Consider the following 20,801-nt stretch of genomic DNA (forward strand, 5'->3'; position numbering starts at 1 on the left):
TATGTATTGCATTAATAACGGCCCGATATAAATAAGGAAAATTCGGAGCTTTGATTACTCGCGCCGCGATGATCTTGTATAAACGCTGGTAAAGTACTGTTTTATGTTAAACGCGCGGAGTAGACATTCTGGTTTATGCGTATATTTTCGGATCATTTCCTCGATCTGCGTCGTAAATTAAATTTTACGGGCGAGTCCGACTTTTCACGTTTATAAGCAGGTAAAATATACAGTACCAGTCTGTATGACGTAGCCGATTACAATGCTCGCTATAAGTCGAGGAACAAGGGCCAAGCTGACGAAAAGAAGGGGGGCCACGAGTACAGATCGGCAAAAAATCTCCTCCGAAGCGAAAAAGAGCAAAACGGAGGCCAAAGACTCGAAGTGAAGAACGAGAGGAGAAAAGCGAAGTAAAAGAGCATCGCGCAGAGGCGAACAGGAGGGAAGGAGAGAACCTGCGGACGAGAGCCCTGAAAAGTCTGAAAGCCCAGTGAACCAGGTGACGGCGGCGCCTGCGAGCACATCCATCTTCTCTCTCTTGGAATAACGAAAGCGAGTAGGGGCAGTAAGCTCCCATATCGCTCTCTCGACGAGCGTGTATACCTCTACGCACACGCGCGCGCGCACACACACAAGCGAAGACGATCGGGGCTCGGCGGTAATTTATCGAGGGGACTCGTTAGGATCTCTAGGTCGAGTTTCCTCTTGCGGAGTAGCTGTCACTCCGTTATCTGTCCGACTCGCATTGTTTTAATCTGCGTGCTCGACAGCCGCGCGCAACAGACGGTCTTCGGAGTGGGCTTTTCTTTTCCATAATTCGCTGGGCGCTTGTTTTTTTTTCTCCTCGTTGGGCCAGATCGTTGCCGATTGTACATACGCGCATACACACAGGCGCATGCGACGATCGGTATCGGCGGTGCGCGCTCGTGTTTGTTTATTTAGACATTGGCACAGAGCGGGACTGCGGGAGATTGATCGTCGCTCCGTAGCGCACCGGTCGTGATTTGCAAGAGTTTTGACTTTGATAACTGCATTCTGCAACAAGCGCGCGCGTTTGATTCATTGATTCGCGAACGATGATTAATACGCTGGAATCAATTTGCCCGATCTTGAAGTCGATCGGATAGGGAATCATTTTTTCACGTGACGAATGATCCAGGCAGACGTTGTCACCAACGAAATTCGCTACTGGCGAGTAGCGTCGAAATTTCCTAGAACTTCTCGCGAGCGTTTACTGTATAGTATATACAAAAGGTAGAGGGCGATCGTCGGACATTAATATTTTTATTACAAAGCGTATGCGCGGCACGCGAAGCTCGAGGCGCCAAATGCCGCGAAAAAAGTCCGCAGGCGAAGATCGTCGCGCGTTATCTGCGTAATATACAGCTCACCAGTATATCACAGGCGGCCGCGCGACGTTTATGGGTTTGGACCGAGGGCGTCTTTTGCGACCAGACACGTAGACACTATGCTCCACAATGTCGGCTGATATTCGCCTCTCTTGTTTCACTTCGCGTATATATCTCGCGTGTATATGGTTTTATACTGTCAGTGGAATATGCGAATGACGCCGTGGATTCGATTCAGCTTCTAATGCGCACAAAAGACTGTCTATCGAGGGTTTTGAGATCGAAGGCGTGAGCTTTGCGTGCATTTAAATATTGTTTGTTTATTGCGACTTTGATTGGCGATTAAAGGAGAAACTGTCTAAAAATTCGATTTTATTACTCATTTTATCGTCGACGCGAGTGATTTGTTTTCTATTTTTTTTACGCGGGCGCGCGCGCGATTCTCTATGTCTCGCCTACACGTGACAGATAAAGCTCTCCGAACTTTTTATAATTGTCCGACGTCTTTACGGCTGCTATAAAACAATTAAGTGCCCTTTTGAATACTGCGATTCGTCGGTTTGTGCTACGTCACGTTTTTCCTTTTGCTTCTCTATATACCTTCGCGTCGGCGCAGCGAAATCCTAAGAGACACAGAGTAAAAACCGGCGCTATTTCATATTTACGGCCTTCACGGTTCTCCGCTCGTGCAGCTCGTAAAAAAGTACCGAATATTGACTTCGCTTTCGGGAATCTCGATTGATTCGCGCGGGATGTAAATTTTACATGTGTATTGTGAAAAAAACTGCATTGTATAACGTATGGCTGATGGATAATAAAACAGGATCTACTCTCTAAATCTGTTCGAGTGATTTTTCACTCTAAAAAAGAGTAGTTCATAGAATGACTCGCCTTCGAGTGAAAACTATGAAGTCCCTATCTATAGGTTACTCGTTGTAGAGTGATTTCTATTGTCTTTGTTCGATCACTCTTTAAAGAGTAAGTCACTTGATAAGGAGCCCTCTCTTCGTCAACACGTGCTTCTTTAGAAAATGTGCAAAAGTGTTTGTTGCAGTATTTTTAACAATATAGGATGTCGACAATGATATCAAAGTTGCCTGAGGTGAGATGAAAATATATATTTACGATTCGTATGTACATACATATATGTATATGCCTATGCAATGTGCATGTATACGTGCATACATATAAAGAAGTTAGGTTAGGACATTAACAATAGTAATAAATACTTTGTGTTTTTAGGAAACTTTAGATGCGTGTGATGCTCTAGACTCCAACATTTTTTATCATCTCGAATGTAATTGCAATACCTAACCTCAACCATAACCTGCAAATCTAAAATCACCCTACCCATGGCAAAGAGTGAAAATATCACTCTTTTCAAAAGTTAGGAATTACTCGAACTAACTTTAGACCATAACGAAGAAATTCGGTGAATAATGAAATATTTTTACTGCGTGACACTGCTACTGTGTTTTGCGCGCGTGCTTGTCAACACGCTCAAATATAGCTAAGTAGGCGGTAGTTGTCGTCACGGTAACAACGACCAAACTCGGAGTTACCGTATTTGCGGCGTTATAAACGTCCGAGTACTTATACGAAGAATCTCGCTTATTAACATGGATTTTTTCAGAGGCGTACTTTGAAAATATGAAATACCGTTGTACACTTATAATTTTAAAACTCATTTTCGGCAGTTATAATAACGATTCTTATAATCCAAATGCAAGAATACCGCAGGCAACATTATCCTCTCGATATACACTTCAATGCGCTCGATAAACTCAGAACGTCCCCAGTTATCCGAAAACGTCGAGACATATGTCTCTGTACAACGTTATCAGCTCTGCGTCGCTTCTAAACGTCCCCGTTGCCGCGCTGACTATCTCCATACAGCGTTTTTACTCCTCGCCGCAGTCGATATCGGCTCTGCACGGCGTGCATAATAAACTTTGTACCTCGCGCTGTATACCGAGTCATCTCTTTCTCTCTTTCTCCGTTTGGTATACATCAGCTTTCGCCGACGGTGTGCGGGTATTCGTATACAAGTATAGGAAGGTACACGCGTCCAAAGATCTGATGGCGCGCGGCGGCGTCTGTGGCCGCGGGGGGCGCCGGCGCCGGCGCCGGCGCGTAAAGTCCCATGCGTTATGGGACTCACGGCCACTTTTTTCCACTTGGGCCACCAGTCGGTGCGCACACCGTTCGTTGCTCTTTCTCTCTGCTTGATGTCTTTTAGAAATTTTCAAGTAACGAGAAGAGTACAATGCGCGCGATAAAAATTCACAACGATCGTTCCATTAAAGAGTTGCGGAAGGGCCATATCGCGCTTCAAAATTCCAGAGGCCTTTTTCCCACTCGGTGATCGGTAGAGTCCGCATCGAGTCGAAATTTCTCCGGCACAGGCTTTTGTTTCAAGCGAGGCATTCCGAGGATCTGCCGAGCATGATAAATGGTTTTCTCTCCCTCTCCGTCTTCTTTTGGCGTCGGAAGGTATATAACGTTGTTAGGCGAGACGGATCCGCGCTGCATCGAGCAACAATATTCCACGATCCCGGCGACTGCCTGTACCTTCTGACAATCGCCCCACGTATGACACGGTTTCGCGCGATTCTCACTTTTATGGGAACGGAATTCACGAATGCGCGTGTGCAGGTCTAAATAATTCTTGCGGCTTTCGTGGAAGGACGCGCGGGCGCTCGAGAACTGCTTTATGGAAATGAGCTGCGCGGGCGCGATGAGAAAATCATGATGTTTGGTCGTTTTATTGGAGATATAGGACTCGCCGATTACTTTTTTTCGGGCTCGAGGAGCGTGAGATACTCGGGAAGTTGCGGTCGCTCGATCCACTCGAGTGTGTTCCCTGTGACTTCGACTCGAGTGTGTGTCAACGCGCGATTTTATTATTGATGAGGGCCTTTTTTGCGGAACTCGTCGTCGCCTTAATATCGCGCGCAACATTCAACTTCCTTCCTGTTAGACCGCAATGCATCATTTTGCGATTTGTCACAGCGTTCTCAATTACATTTCGATTTCCGCGACAAGCGCGACACCGAACGCCTTTTTTCCCGTCACGCGATAATCCACCTACGGAACCGCGTATACAAATCCTCGCGCTAACTGCGTTTCCAGTAGGCTTTTCCGCCATTGGCTCGTGAGCACGAGCTACGTATAAGAGGGAGAGATGTAGGCGAGAGAGAGAGAGAGAGAGAGAGCGAGAGAGAGAGAGAGAGAGAGAGAGAGAGAGAGAGAGAAAGAGAGAAGGGAAGGAAGAAGACTCGCGAGTCGAGCAAGGCGGATTATACGCACGCGAACGTGTGTTCGCGCGCGGGTGTGTTCACCGGAGGAAGGTATAATTGAATGTTTTGTATAATTAACCTGCGCCATAACTCAGCGTACGTCGCGCCACCAGCCGCGGGCTGCGGAGGATCCCTCCTTCTTTCCCTGCGCACTTTTTTCTTTTCTTTCTCTCTTTTTCTTTTCGCTCGTTCGGCGGCCTGATGCGTTTTCTCTTATCCTCTTATTCTCTCTCTCTCTCTCTCTCTCTCTCTCTCTCTCTCTCTCTCTCTCTCTCTCTCCCAGTGTGTTTTATTCAGATCAGGGCTGTGTTAGTTTTTTATCGATATAACCTTTTTTCCGACGTGTAAACTTCACGAGAGAGGATGTACTCGATGAAGCGGTGCGGTGAAATTTCTTTAAAAAGAGTCGCAATTTAGGGAGTATGCTGGTATATCAAATTGCAGATTAGGAGGAAAATTACCGAAGTAGAAAAGGTAACATTTAGCGCAAGACGATAGATATGGGCATCGCGTGTGGCGGCCACATAATGCGTGTAAAATAGAGTCGAAAAGTGCATCTCCTCCCACCGATTTGAGGGGCCTAACAACCGGATAATCGTTCTCAAGCGGTTCTGGCACATGCCTCTTTTTCTCCCTCTCTTAACTTCTTATATATATTCTGTATTCTTGAGCTTTCACCATCTTTCACAAGTGCGATTTTTTTTCTTTTAGCTTCCTCTCTCCTCCAGCAGATTAACGTTTCTTACTGCTCTATGAGTCGATATCTTTAATTAATAAAAGCTGTAAAAACAATCTTTAGATAATATAGTTGAAGCAAATTAACAAAATAGTGCAGTTTAAAGACATCGTTACGAATAAATATTCAAATCCCATAGGTATTTTCAATGATATAAAATAAAATAAAAATAAAAATCAATTTTTAATTATTCGACGACTGAAGCTGTACGTCGAACCTTATGTTGAAATTAATCAGAATACGCATCGAGCTTATCACAAAGGAAGCCGAGGAGAAATCCGAAGAATCCCGAGCCGAGAAAGAAGAAGCAACGCAAAAGCGATCGAAAACCAATAATCATCGCGCTGTCGGGGAGTCGCGGCGCAGCAGAAACATAAGCGCATCGGGTATTATAGCGTCGGTCATCGAACTGATGAAACTGTCAAAAATTATTAAACGCCTCCAATGACTCACTGTCATGTTTGATTAGAAAATTAGCATCTCCTGGCGCCGCTCGCGTCGGTAGTTCGTGCAGCATTCCATCAGGCTCTCAGCCCTCCCTCTCTCTCCCTCTCTATCTCTCTCTCTCTCTCTCTCTCTCTCTCTCTCTCTCTCTCTCTCTCTCTCTCTCTCTCTCTCTCTCTCTCTCTCTCCGCACAGAAGAGTGGAAGACTCTCGACTCGATATAATATAATAGGCGTGACTGCTCGATTATACGCCTCGCGCGGGAAGAGGCGCCGATGATGGATATCATAGGCAATTGTCTCGCGCTGTCCGTCGCTAGCTGTCGGCAGGTGCACAGGTTGATTCCCGAGGGGGGAAACGAGGATCTCCATTCTGCACGCGTTTGCAGCGCTCGTCGCCGTTTCTTCTTCTTTTTTCCTCTCTTCCCCCCCCCCCCCCCTCTCCCTTTCTCTGCCGTCTGCAGAGCTGCGGACCCGGTCAAATTGAATCGAATCGCCGGATCGGCACTTATTTGCATGCGCGCTAAGCTCGCTCGTCGGTTTATTTGACTGTGTATGTTTTTATGAGCCGCTCGGTATCTTTTTTATACGCGATGGAGATAAAAAATTGCTACTTTACGAGAACGAGCGGGCTTTAATGAGGAAGAGTACACCTGGTAATTATGTTTATGCGGTATAGGTTTCACTTTCGTCGCCCGAAATTTAGTCGTCCTCCGAGTGACAGATCCAGATTAACATGAGCCAGGTCCACTTATCCGAGGAATTTCAATCTCCAGCCGAGTGTCCGGATGAAAAATAAGCTCAGGAAAACGGAAGGAAAAGGTCGAGGCGCAACTAATCGTCGGGCGGGCAGAGAGCAAACAAGCTCGGAGAAGAATCTCACGCGTAGCGAGAGCTGAGGGTAAAAAAGAGAAGCGCGCGAGGCGAGGCAAGAAGAAGCATCGTCGCGGTGAATTTATAGGCGTGGCGGAGGTGCCTCCTCGATATCGGGTGCGGGCTCTCGTCGTGTGTGTGACGGATGGTGCCCACCTGTGGATTCATTCACTAATCTCCTCGCTAAGCAAACAGCCCGAGCGCATCCCGTCATTACCACTGACGGAGTAAGTAACGCCGCGCGGCGACGACGATGCTCACCGCTCTCCCTCTCCTCCTCTCTCGGACGATGTTTATTACGCCCCAGAGTCGATCCATATAGCACGCGCCGAGTGCGTTTTATGTACGCGAGCAATTTCGTCGGAGTGCCTTGCCGGACGATCCTGCTACCGGTCCGACGATCCTGGCCCTCCTCTTTTACTCCTGCGTCAAACTTAATATGCATGCATCGGGTCGAAATTGTCGCGTGTACGGTAAATTTGTGATCGAAAATATAATAACGATGTACGCGAGCGGGAGAACAATGATGATCGGCTTGAAAAATGGCATCGCAACTCACGGCGCTGCAAAAACGCCCGCGCGCGCGCGGATTCACTTAAGCGCTGCGCGCAGCCTCCGACAGTCGTTGAGCAGACCGTTATCCGCACTTTTCCATCGGCGCAAACTATCACTTAAGTCCGAGACAATTATTCATGAGGCAAGAAGGGGGCTGCTGCGCGAGGAAGAGCTTATAAGCATCTTGTGCAATCCTTCCCGCAGCTATATAGCTATGGGGGGGGGGGGAGTACGGGAGAACGGAAGAGCAGCGCATATGACGGAGTGCTAGGAAGATTGCCGGACCACCGGCGTAATGTCCGCGCTAATAGCAGTGATTACCCTGCCTCGTTGAAGAGAGCGAGGGCGGCCCGCCCTCCTTCCGAATTGATGGATGTTTACCGAAGCCCGCAGCACAGCGGACCGGCGCGCGCGAGCGCGAGCTCAAGTTCGCGCGAACCGGCCGGCCTCGCGATACCATCGCTCTCGTGCCGCTCGGAGTATATACCGCGCGTGTAAGCTCACTGCTTTGTAATACCTTGGCTAATCGATTTTTCAGCAATTTTCTTCGATTTTACTAGCGGATGCGACCTTGCTCGAATTTTTCTTTTTTTAGCACACAGTGCTTACGAAAATTTATGAACACACGCGATTGCGGGCGGTGAGCGAAAAGTTCGTTTATCGGGAAAGTTAGTCTCTACTGAATTATAATAACGAATGGATATGCAGTGATGAATGGCTTGATTGATCTGTAAAAGAAAAAAAAATCGAGTGGAAATAAATTGTATGGAGTCGCGCAGGCATTAATCAATCAGAATAAATGATATTGGAAACGTATTAATCAAATTCTTTCGCTTATGCTTAGAACAATGCTCGAGTCGTTCATTATTCAAGTACTGTACTCGTCAGACACGGCGTTCGACATTGGTATCCGCGTATAAAAACGCACAGCTATTACTGTCTCTTTCTAATAATTGTCTCGATCTCGAAATAACAATTTAGTAACGGTGATTCTCAGCACTAATTGAGCATCAAACCAATTCGCTAAAATCCCCTCAAAGTACATTCGCAAGCTGGTAGCGCATCGGCGTCGCTTGTTCCTCTCTTTCTGCCTTCAAATCTCCTGCGCGTAAGAGATCGCCTCGAGGGCCAGCGAGCGAGTAATTACAAGCGCATTATTATGACGTCACCGGCAATACATCAAGCGCGAATCATGCATATGCATGTCGCAGGCTCAACATCTGTGCGCGCATCAGGGTTTTGCTTTGTGTGTCTTTTTTGTCGCCCGTTTCATCTCTTTTTTTGTGTAGCGTGTGACGAGAGCGCGATGGAACTCCAGATACTTTGTATGTACGCGTTAGCTTTGGAATTAAGAAGTTTCATGAGAAAAAATTACACGGGTGTATTATAAGCGTACTTTATGCGCAAGAACCGCGAGCACAAAAAAATTTCACTCTCGATTCAGCGAGACGTGCGTCTCATTATAAGAATTTTTTTAATTAACGCACAAAGCTCGACTCGTTGCGCAAATATGCGAGAAGTCGCGAACGATACGATGCGCGCACTTTTGGTCGTATTTTCCGCGCTAATCGTAAAAAATGCTAATAGCCCGGCTCCTCTCTCTCTCTCTCTCTCTCTCTCTCTCTTCGAGAGGTGAGTGAATTTGTACGTCTTTTTTCCTCGATATTAATGCTCCTCTTAAACAATCAATAACTCAGCGGCCTTAATCGCACAGTGAGTGCGTTTATACCCTTCTATCTGGCCTATACCCACATGCACCGCAAGCAGCCGAGAGCGAAAGAGAGAGAGAGAGAGAGAGAGAGAGAGAGAGAGAGAGAGAGAGAGAGAGAGAGAGAGAGAGAGAGAGAGAGAAAGGGAGAAAGCAGGTTCGTGTAAACGATAAATCACGATAAATATGTTTGCCCGGGCCATTATAAAGGAGAGGAGAGAAGCAGATCGAGAGACAGAGAGAAACCGCGATGCACGTATGCCTATACACACACGAGAGAGATAGAAGAGCGAGCGAAGAAAAAGAGTAAATGGACTCAATCGAGCCGGTAGAAAAAACAAACAATCGAGGGATGAAGAAAGAGAAACACGAGATTAAATGCAAGGTGGAGAGAACGAACGAACGAACGGCTGCGCGAGCCGATATATATATATATATACACACACACACACACACACATATGTATGCATTTGCTGCTGCCGCGGCGGCTGCCTCCCTGGGGCCACTATACTCTCTTATATACGCGCGTCTTTTCCTTGTATGCGTATTACGATCGCTTAAGTCCCATACCGGCCGTTCGGTGATCCATCGCTACGAATTCTACGAAGCCTCTGCGCTGCCTCCAGGCATCCTCCACCTGATGCTCTTCGACTAATGAACCTCATAAAAATAAGTGCAAACTGTACTCTAAATAAACACTCAACGGAATTGGGGCCGATGTGCCGATTTTTCGCTTCTTCTTCTTCTTCTTCCTTTGCTCATTTTCACCTAGTTTTTTTCTCCCATCGAAGCAATAAACACGTAACAGTGAAAGCCGAAAAAAAATTTTAATTGAATAGACGGTAGAAAAAAAGCGAGCCGAATACGACCAGTTATGATACCCGAAAGATGAACACATCGTTGGGAGGTACGTAAAAATGCATTTGCATATGAACGACACATTCGGATTGTTTACCGACGACCATTGCGCGCATCAAACAAGATAAGACCGGACATTATGTGGAAGAGGAGAAACTTTTAAAAATCGCCTCGACGATGCGGTTAACCCTAAACGACAACGCGTTTATATATAGAAATATCGGCGCCGGCGCCCAACTGTCGTTAAGAAATATAACGAATGCCTTCGTTCCACGTGCGTGTATGATACCTGCCGCTTGCGAGAGAAAGGGAAAGAAGCGACCGCTTGAGAATAGAGATGGAAGTGGACGGGACAGGCCTCAAAAATTTAGCTGTGTGTGTGTGTGTGTGTGTGTGTGTGTGTGTGTGTGTGTGTGTGTGTGTGTGAGTCCCGCTGAAAAGTCAACAACAACGAGTTGAGAGGAGACTAACGACGCTTATGTGAAACGCCCAGAGAAGGGAGACAAAGATTGATCGTAAAAAGTAGGACATTTTGCACCAACTCCGCGTTAGAGGAAGAAGTTTACGTGGCTAGGGCGAGAAAGAGAGAAAAGATGCTGGTACTGGAAAACGCATGGAGAAAGGAAGACAGCGAAAAGCACGCGAGACCGAGATAGTTCAGATATGTAGCTTATATGTGTATACGCAAGAGAAAGAGAGAAGAAGCGACGGAGCCCGCGGGGGGCTCATAATTGCTGACCCTGGAAGATCTCAGCTGAGAGAGAGAGAGAGAGAGAGAGAGAGAGAGAGAGAGAGAGAGAGAGAGAGAGAGAGAGAGAGAGAGAGAGAGAGAGAGAGAGAGAGAGAGAGAGAGAGAGAGAGAGAGAGAGAGAGAGTGCGCGGATATAGGTAGGCAGCCGGAGCCTCATAGGGCCCCTCCGACTGTTTGTTTTATTCCCTAGTTATACAAACGCGAGATCTACGACCGATATATGATAATCGCTCCTTCCTTCGCTGTCTCTTTCTTCTTTCTCTCTGTCTTGCAGCGATCATCTCGGCGACCACCACCACTGCATAATCCAGAAGTTGTTCGTGACTCACGTGAGCGCTTCGATTTCCATTGGAATTTTCCCGGTGTCTATTATAGGATGTACTCGAGAATCGAGACGATTTCCAGATTCTTCGCAGGTGGTTAACATCGCTCCTTAACTTTGTACTTTATTAAAACGTCCCCTTACGAACAGAAAAAATGATTCATCAAAGGCATCACTTTTACCTCCTCAACTCAGCGACGTCGCACAGTACAAGCGAGTGATAAATTTGCCCAAATTCACGCAAACACGTAGTGTGTTCCTTGGTATACACAAATAGTAACGAATTCAATTTAATCATAGCAACTCTGGGTCCGGTCGACGCGTGATGCGAAAAAAAGCCTCCCGAAAAGAGATAGAGATACTTTTTTATTGGGATCAAGCGAGCATAGGAGGAAGCTTTCGTCACGTCTCATCATTTATGGATCACATCCATTCAAATTCCTGAGCCCCGGCCAAGACACATACAACATCGCGCAGGGTGATTAATATTCCACCGTTATGCCGGCAGCTTCCATCTTCTCGGCCGCTCGTGAGCAGTCTCACGTTTATTATCGGGCTTTCGTGGATTCGGCGCCGGGTGCTCGTCGTCGCCGATCGCTAGGTAACGGATCTTCGAGAATTCGCGATCTTATCGCGGCCTGATGAAAAATAGTATCTTTAGACGTCTTTTCAGCGTTCGACAATTCCCACGAGATTTCTTTTATTTATCGTTGTTGCATTTCGATTTGAATTTTTTTTCAAAAGAGAGCTCCGCATGTTTATTTCCGAATTATTGAAGCCTGAATTAATTCAAGCTTCGCCAGAAATAAGTATATTCTGACGTAAAGTATATATTACCTAACACGTCGAGTGGAATAGAACCTTTTAGTTTAAATTTTTTAAATAAAATACTTAGAGACGAGACCATAAAATTTAAAATGAGTTATTTACTCGCAGGATATACAAAAACTCATTTACATGCTGCATGTTGATAGCAATGCCGAGGATTCAATATTTTTCTTTTTTATCTATAGTGACCGCTACCGCTAAAGAGATAAAATGTGACAATATTTTAAGCATACAAATGCTTTGCGCTCGGAACAGGCCATTTTTAAATCCATTCACTCGACCTTATCTAAATGAGCTACGAACGAGGTAGTAGTCATTTTTTATGAAGGTAAAATGGAAAACGGGTCACTGTGATGAATCGTTATAAAAGCTTCAAGTGTAAACACCCTGTGATATATTAGTTCAAACTTGAAAACATAAGTCTTCTTGCTGAATCGTAGTATCCATATTTTTAGTGGCACTGGTCCATGTGCGATCAGTATTGATATAAATTTAACGTCATATCCAAAACTTACCTCAGTGTCGATCTTCTTAAACTCTGGGTCGTCCTCGTCCACCTCGAAGTACAGCTCCGATGACGTTACTGAAATTATTCCTGGAGCGACGATTCCGGGAGCTATGAGTTTTCCCTTCGTACTAATATTGACTGGTCCTGAGAAAATATACAAAAATTAGAACTTCTTTTTACTACTTATTAAACGAAAAAAAGTGTGCAAAGGTCACATACCAGCAAGGTCAGAGTCGAGGTCCCTGTCATCGGTCAGCAGTTCGCTATCGTCCATGAGATCCGTCGACTGCAACTGTTGTTGATGAGCTCGAGAAGCAGCAAGGTGAGCATGGAATTCCTCGCGGGCTTGGAGGATCGCGTCCTCGGGCGCTCCGTGCTCCAACGCGGCTTTTAAAGTCGCTTCGGGGTGACTCGAACCCAATGGATTGTGCACGAATCGTTTGCGCCTCCGGGCGTCATCCTCCCAAGCATCGAGCTTCCAATACTCGGATAGTCTAAAATTGTTCGATCATGAGCATTGAACTATGCGAAATCGTTTAAAAATGTATGGGCTTGAAAATAGGCGACTCACTTTGCAGCCATGGGATCCATGTAACCCCATGCTCCGTGTTTGTTCGATAGGATATTCCTAACTTTTTCGAGTAATCTGCTAGCGATGACGTTGTCTCGTCGCCTAGCGGCAGTTATCAGGTGATCACATGTTCGTTCTTCTTCCCGTCGATCAAGAAGAGTTTGGGCACATTGGGTCTGAGAAAATTATTTTTTTTTTATTAAATTTTGGCAAGTGCGATGGATATTCTGAAAATGCATAATGCTTACCTCAAAATCGGCATGTTTAAGTACGTCGTCTGCGCGCATCCTATTTAATATGAATTCAGCCTCATTGGCAACGCGCACTATGTGATCTTTCATTGCATGGGATAAAAGTCTGAAAATACATTACGTACAGGAAATGCCCGTATATTGCTATTATAAAAACGTGTTAATAATCAGCTATTTCTCACCTTCCTTCATTAATGAGCTCGATAAATGCAAGTCCAGCATGCTTTTGCAGAGAATTTTGCCATTCTTGTGAACACAATAGCATCACGAGTTCCACGACTGAATTGCTATTTTTGAACGTCGTTAAACCTGGAAAAAGGACAATTGCTTAACTTCGCTAGTATTTCTATCAGGTCCAATGAAAAAAGGATTGCTGTAACACGATGCTGTTAAATTTATAACCCCTATAGTCGTAGAATGCCTATAAAAGTCAAACACCGCGAACTACGTGATGTGATAGTAATTCTTAAATACCTTCGGTATTGATATCGCATGGCGAATACTAATGATAGATAATTCCGAAAGATTTCACAACACACCCCTTCTAAAAATAACGCGAGAATCTGATGCCTACCAATTTGTTGCTACTTTCTTTACAAAAAAAAAAAAAAAAATTATCTACTTTTCATCACATGTGTGCGCTTTGTGTTATCAAAAAACTTTTAAAGAACTTACTCTTACCTTTTCCCTCCATAAGAAGCTCCTGGCCATGCGAGCCGACGAGCGTCTTGGAGAGGAAAGGTGCGAAGTCGACCATGATTTCACGCAGCAGCGGACAAACGGAGCCAAGAGCCATTTCGAGCTTCTGGGTGAGCGACGCTTCACGCGACGGCGTCGGCACAGGCAGATGCTCGACTAAGCTCTTGATGGGCAGGTCGTCGGGTCGCGGAGAGGCTACGGTCACCAAGTGATCCGGTACACGTACAACGGAGATTTCCGTCGTAGGCTTCTCGCCTCTTTCGGAATTATTTAACATGTCTTGTTCGAGAACGTTGCCTTCGCTGTCCGGCAGCTCACCTGTGAAAATAAGATAGTAGTAAGGTCAAAATTTTGTAAGCGGAGTGGAGCGGTTATTATCTGAGATTCAGTCTCGATGTCCATACCTCTGGAATGGGCAATATTGTGGATATTTCTGGGATCATCCCGCGGTATCGTGACGGCGTCACCTTCCTCATTAAGGTTTACGTCAGTCCACGCCTCTTCTGATGAATTATGTTTATTTTCATTGTCAGTTGTAATTTCAGATGGACTTGGGTCAGCAGTAGCATTGTTGCGGTGCATAGTTTCTTCGCTTGAATCATTGCTCTGCAAACATCGATCAATTATCACTTAATGTAGTAAAACTAACGATGTTCAAGTAGTTTATAATTGGTATGCTGTAAACTTTTATAAAATTAACTATTTATTTCATCCGAATGTCACTATGATTTTGTAAAATGAAAATTATTACAAGTCTCGCTTTTCAAACAATTCTATCAAAATGTGAAAAACATAGATTTTCATATAATTGAATTCATTTCTATTCAAAGAAGCGCTACAACTAAAATAATAGACAGCTAAAGTATATTTGAACTCTTGTATATGTAACTACTTGAATATAACACTCGCTATATTCTCATACGTTTACACCAAGTATTCAATTACAAAATTTCTATATCTATGAGAACTATATATAAAATTTATACAACAAATATCACAAATATGAACATGGTTTACCCGCGTAGTATAATGCGATTAGTATTTTATTATTTGCATGCAATGGAAATATGTATAGAATAAAAAAATGGTTAGAATGAAGATATTACTGTACAGGAGGTTCTCAAATAAGCCTGGTTATAAACAGATAAAAAGACAGTACTTAGAATTACAAGTAATAAGAAAATTATGAACGTTCAATGAAAACGCATTCCTTTGTTTTGAGCTCATTAAAGGATGGATGTAATTAAGATTACAAAATTACAACGTTACATTTATGACTTAAATATTTTTTTTTTAAAGAAATAAAATAAAAATAAACGAATACACTAAACTTTTATAATTAAAAAATTTAGATTTTTTTATTTATACACCAAGGGGATTGCTAGTGTCTTTTCGCTGACTGATATGATAAAATTAGGATCCGGATTTCATTTCAGTGCTTTTTTTTATATGTGTATTATCGGGTATATCATTAGCTCATTCCCCGCCATTTTTACCTGTGCGTTACGTGGCAGTGGTTCATTTCTGGAGGTAGGGCAAATTGTCGTTTCCGTCGAGGTATATTCCTCGAGGATAGTCCTTGAGCGAGGTACACCACTGTGGCCACCCTTCAGTACCGGAAGTTAGTATAGCAATGCAAGTATAGAGGAGGTTAAAAATGAAAAATACAAAAGAAAGTTAAAGTCTTGTGCATGCTCTCACTATCATTGAAAGTCCCTTTGCCTTTTTTGTTGCAATCAATGATTGCATGAGTATCATGTTAAAATATAACGAAAGCTCAGTGCGAAAACTATCAAGTCAAAATAACGTAATATAGTCAACGCAAGAAATAATTCTTTTAGTATCCTACACTGTGTAATAAGTGATCCTAATAGGTTGTGTGATATTTTATACTAAAACTTCGTATTTTCTCTCAAGGATTTTTTTTAGAAAAAAAAATGATTACTACAATTTTTAATTATTAAGATTGACCCATTTAGCAAAACTTTCTTTGAATTTTTTCATCAAGATTTGATCAAATTGTTCTAATAGTATATTATGACACTGTTGTAGAAGATGGTTTTCTACCTTGTTCGAGGTTTTACGCACGAGCGAAGCGAGAAAAACACCTCACACAACAGTCTGATTCAATATTTTATAGCACCTCAAAATCGACAATAACATTGTCATTTTGAGTTTAGTGTGCTATAAATAAAATATATACTTTAACTTTATTTCTATAGAATTCATTAGAACGATCCCAAACGAATTACTTTTAGCTATTATAGCTTAAGCAAATAAAAAATGCTTGTTAAACATTAGATTTTTAATTTTTGTCCGTTATACTGACAAATATTCAAATAAATTTTTAAAACTATACGATCGAATATTCAGTTGATTAAAAATTGTTTTAATTAAAAAAAGAAAAAAACAATCATGATAAAAAGCCTTGCATGCTGCAACATTTTTCAAAAAAAATGTAATTATATAATATTAAGTTATTTGCATCACCATCACAATAATTATGAATCTGTTCGTATACTCCTAAGAAGAATTACAAAATTTATTGCACCCTCATGCAAGCATTTTTTGCAAGCAATATAAGCATCAGCTCAAAAAGATATAACTTCTTCAATGATCATTATAGAAAATTTAAATTGTTGTTTATGCCATGAAGAAATTATACTTAACACAGCTAGCATATCAATTCTTAAATAGTATAAAAGCATATTAACTGTACAAAATATAATGTATTTCAGATTTCTACTGTACTATTTTGTACATGCAATCATATGTATAGAAAAATATTATATTTTATTCACGACTGAACTATAATAGCCACTTTATTCCCTGAAAAGCGGGACTGAAGTAGCATTTTATTCCCTCATATTTTTCCCCGCAAAATGCGGGAATAAAGTAAATTTTCGGGAAATAAACTCTTTATTTCCGCAAAATGCGGGAAATAATCTTTTTACTCCCGCAAAATTTTGGAAATTTTTAAAAATTTGAAAATTTAGAAAAAATATTAAAAAGTAAATAAATTAAAAAATTTTGAACTTTTTGAATATTTAAAAAAAAATTGTATTAATTCATTCAATTCAGCTGTTGTAGGTCCCACTTTTCCCACAAGTGGCTACACGTTTAGTCGTGAATAAAGCACTATATGCAACACGAGAGTAAAGGCGATTATTCCCTCGGATGATTTATTGTCACCCGCGGAAATAATCAACGACTGTACTCCCTTGTTGCATAATGTACTGTTTTATTTTATTTCCATATATATAGATCATTCAAATATTGTGTTACTAATGTAATATTTTTATTGTAATTGTTTTTTATTCGCGAATATCGAATTATTAGTATTCGTGATAAAAGTAAGTAAATTTAATTATAGCGATATAGAATCAATTAATTTTTACAAAAATTTACAATTTTTTTGTAGAACTATTTAATACAAATCATTCATTCATAAAATGAAAAGTACGTGGACTTATGCTTGTTCATACATATTTCAATAATAAAAAATGTTTACCTTAGTTGATGGCGGCCCTGATGATGGAACATCGTGATCAGCCAAAATTGATGAATTATTTTCATCGACAATTATAACTTCATATTCTCCATCATCTTGAGATTCAGATTGACTCATGACGCCGCCACTCTCTGAAAGTATTTACAAAATAATCAAGTTTATACATCTTATTTATTTGTAAAAAAGCTTGTTTTTTTTTTGTAAAAGTATAAACTATAACAAACTTTATCATGCCATGATATAATATTAAACAATATGTAAAATTTCGTGATCCCACTAGGAATATTTCCCCCTATTCATTATAAACACGTTCTAATATGTATTATATCCAATGTTCTGATTACTGAATGGAGAGAATGTGCAATACTTCTTAATATGATATGCTTTATCGAAACATACGCTCTAATACGAATGCCAGAAGTTAAATTCTAAAATAAACTTTTACATCAACGATTCTTTGAAACTATACGCATTAACCTAGTCGGTGAATTCTACTAATGGTATACGGAAAGAAATCACAGTAAAAATATTTGTATGCTAGCACCTATAATTGTATTTTACAAACTGTTTTGTTGCATAAGTAATTAAGAATACGGGGAACTATATCAGTGGTTTTAAGTGTTCGTATGCGCATTATTACACGCCATGCAAGCATTAACATCAGCTACTAACTGTCATACTATTGCGTGGACAAATAATTTAACATCAAATCTAAAAAATAACTTTAACTTGGGTATAGTACTCATAATTCGCTCGAAAATAATTATAATACTTGCACATAAATCAAATAAAATGGATTCTGTGTTAAAACATCATGCCTGATGATACAGGGCCAAAGGGTAACATAGTATATGAGTATAAATAATATAATAATGAAAAAAGTGCTGCATTATAGCTTGATTAATTCAAATATATGAGTATGCATATTAAATATTGTTCAAGTACTCAGGTGTAAGAGTCAGTTTCTCAAAAACTCATGTTTTATAAACTTGAAAAAAAAAAATTCTGAAGACAATCAAAAGATGGATTTACTTGAGAATCGAATTCCATTTGTATAAATTATAATGTAATACTGAAAACTTGAATGTTTTGCGATACTATATTTTAATGTTTTTTATAATTGAGAAGTTTTTTGAGCATTTTTGTTATTGGATTATATTGTTTGAGTCAAAATGAATCAAGACACAACATGAATATATAGACATATTTTTATAGCACAGTGTGGCTAAAATCCGCTGTTAAGTCACGCCTATCTGTGACTAAAGTAGTCCTTTTTTGCACCGTGTTTATCAAACTCGCTACGCTCGTGCGCTAACCTCACGGTGCAAATAAGGACTACTTTAGTCACAGATAGGCGAGACTTGCGAATTTTAGCAGTCTGTGCTATATAATTTTATACGATACTCTTGACTTAAATGGTTCAGTTTTACACGGCGCTTAGTGCCCTCGCTACGCTCGGGTGCTAACTGCGCCGTGTAAAAAAGAACCATTTAAGTCACACGTATCGTAATGTACTATTAACGTTATGGTTGTTTAGGGTCTCAGCAATTTGTACACATACGTTAAACGCTTTGCTGATATCAAAAGTTGTTGATTCTTTTTCAAATAATTGTTAGTCAGCCATTAGTTTATGTTCAAGACATCGATTCAAAACTCAACTGCAAACATTTTCGGCTACCCTAATGAAGAGTAAAGAAATATTTTGAAGATGGCAAGTCTTTATTTAGAGGTCCTAGAAAACTTCTTGATCCTGAAAATGAGGAAAATAACTAAAAAACACATAACATACTCAATGAACTTAACAGATCAAGGATGCAAACTCAAAGATACATTAACAAAATAAATATGTACAAGAACAATGACACACGACCAAAGAACGAGGGAAAACAAAAAAAGGTTTCTGACCAAAGGGTCAAAATAATAATAAAAGTTGACTAAAACATCAATAGAGGATCGGGCACATTCCGTGATATATCTGTCTAGTAAGACAAATGAAAGGAGCCATTAATTACCTTGCAGACCGTAACCAGAGTTTCTATGATAGATATTTCGGGGCTGATCGATATGCTTTTGCAGCGCATGATGATGGTTGTTGTTATTGTGATGATGGTAATGATGGTGACGATGATAGTTATAATTGTTGGAGTGATAGTTATGGTGGTTGCTATAGTGATTGGGTATATAATAGCCGGCGGCGGCCGAGGGATTGTTCGCTTGTCGGCGGCCGCGGCGGAGGGCTTGCTCTGAGGCCGGTGGGTGCTCGTGGTGGTGCTGGCTGACATGGTGGTTGGCATTCGCGTTCGCGTTGGGGTGGGACCCCGGGAGGAACTGGGGATACACGTGGTGCGACCACTGCGGGAAGAGGGGTCGCCCTCCTCCACCACCATTCCCCTCCGCTGTGGACAACCACATTCAACCATGTATTCACATCTTACCGCCCAATCATTGCATATTCATCATAGCTTTCGCTCATGTATTTTTTTTAAAATCGCACTTCTCTCCCTGACCTTATCCAACGATCTCTACCTTACCGACAGTGACTTATTCGCCTGATATTGTCAAGTAAGATTTCTGCTTTACCGGCTTTAGTTAAGTTACCTTTATCGCAATTTTCCAAATTGCTTCATCGTGTTAAAAAATTATACAGATGTGTTATTGTTATGTTAATTTAACAAGTATTTAGAATAGTCTTAATTAGGTAGATAATAATATTGAGAAAATGCGTACGTAAATTACGATAAACCGGAAACTCGTATCGATTTTTTACACATATAATTAATAATTAATACGAAATTCTTCATTTCAATTGATTCTGAACAATGTTGCGATAATTTATATTCTAATATGATCTGATACCATAAGCTATTCATACTGAAAACATATAAATAATAACATTTTTGTTGCTGATTTTTGGCATTATCTATTAGAATATATTGCTTGCATAAGAATATGCGATTACTCTGATGTACTGATACATATAAAAATATATAATTGCGCCTACAATGATCAGTTGTCATGGCTAGGAAGTGATTAAGAGTTTAACCTAATAAAAATATAAATGAATAAATTTTGTCAATATTAATCAAACAATATATAGAGTGAATTAATATGTTAGTTAGCTAAAAAACATATGGATTAATGTTGTATATTAAATTGCATGTTTTTGTAAATGAAAAAATAAATGAAAAAAAAACATAGATTACACTAGTAGTAATAAAATATTTCAATAATATTATTAGTGATTATAACAATGATAATGATGATGATGATGAAGATGGTAATTTACCAAATTATCTCTGAATTACGATCTGAAATGATTGATTCAAATACCACGAGCAACGCGTGAAAGCATCTCGTTTAATTTTGAATTTAAAACATTGTTCAATTGTAGAAAACATACTTTACTGACTCTGTCTCTACGAATAGTAACAAATTCGAGATGACGTCACGTATAATGCAATGCGCATTTAATATTCGATATAAATTGTGCAAACATATTTGACAAACATCAAAACTCTCACTGTCAGATACAGATATAG

At 41.1% G+C, this 20,801-nt stretch overlaps 1 protein-coding gene across 15 annotated transcripts in view; it reads right to left on the reverse strand.

Moving 5' to 3' along the window:
• Positions 1-20,801, reverse strand: part of LOC100118775 (neurobeachin) — a 316,568-nt gene that overhangs the window by 47,925 nt on the left and 247,842 nt on the right. For 9 of the 15 annotated variants that reach the window (XM_016988195.2, XM_031925728.2, XM_032601695.1 and 6 more), the window contains 10 exons: positions 19,275-19,658; positions 17,263-17,393; positions 15,248-15,358; positions 14,156-14,357; positions 13,728-14,069; positions 13,235-13,361; positions 13,050-13,158; positions 12,802-12,977; positions 12,450-12,724; positions 12,238-12,374 (listed from right to left, as the gene is read on the reverse strand). In XM_016988195.2, the coding sequence (XP_016843684.1) occupies positions 12,238-12,374; positions 12,450-12,724; positions 12,802-12,977; positions 13,050-13,158; positions 13,235-13,361; positions 13,728-14,069; positions 14,156-14,357; positions 15,248-15,358; positions 17,263-17,393; positions 19,275-19,658 (1,994 nt within the window). The remainder of the gene's footprint in view (positions 1-12,237; positions 12,375-12,449; positions 12,725-12,801; positions 12,978-13,049; positions 13,159-13,234; positions 13,362-13,727; positions 14,070-14,155; positions 14,358-15,247; positions 15,359-17,262; positions 17,394-19,274; positions 19,659-20,801) is intronic. The other 6 variants (XM_016988202.3, XM_016988203.3, XM_016988194.3 and 3 more) reach the window with 4 other exon arrangements.

Source organism: Nasonia vitripennis (assembly GCF_009193385.2).
Source record: "Nasonia vitripennis strain AsymCx chromosome 3 unlocalized genomic scaffold, Nvit_psr_1.1 chr3_random0004, whole genome shotgun sequence".
Taxonomy (NCBI): Eukaryota; Metazoa; Arthropoda; class Insecta; order Hymenoptera; family Pteromalidae; genus Nasonia; species Nasonia vitripennis.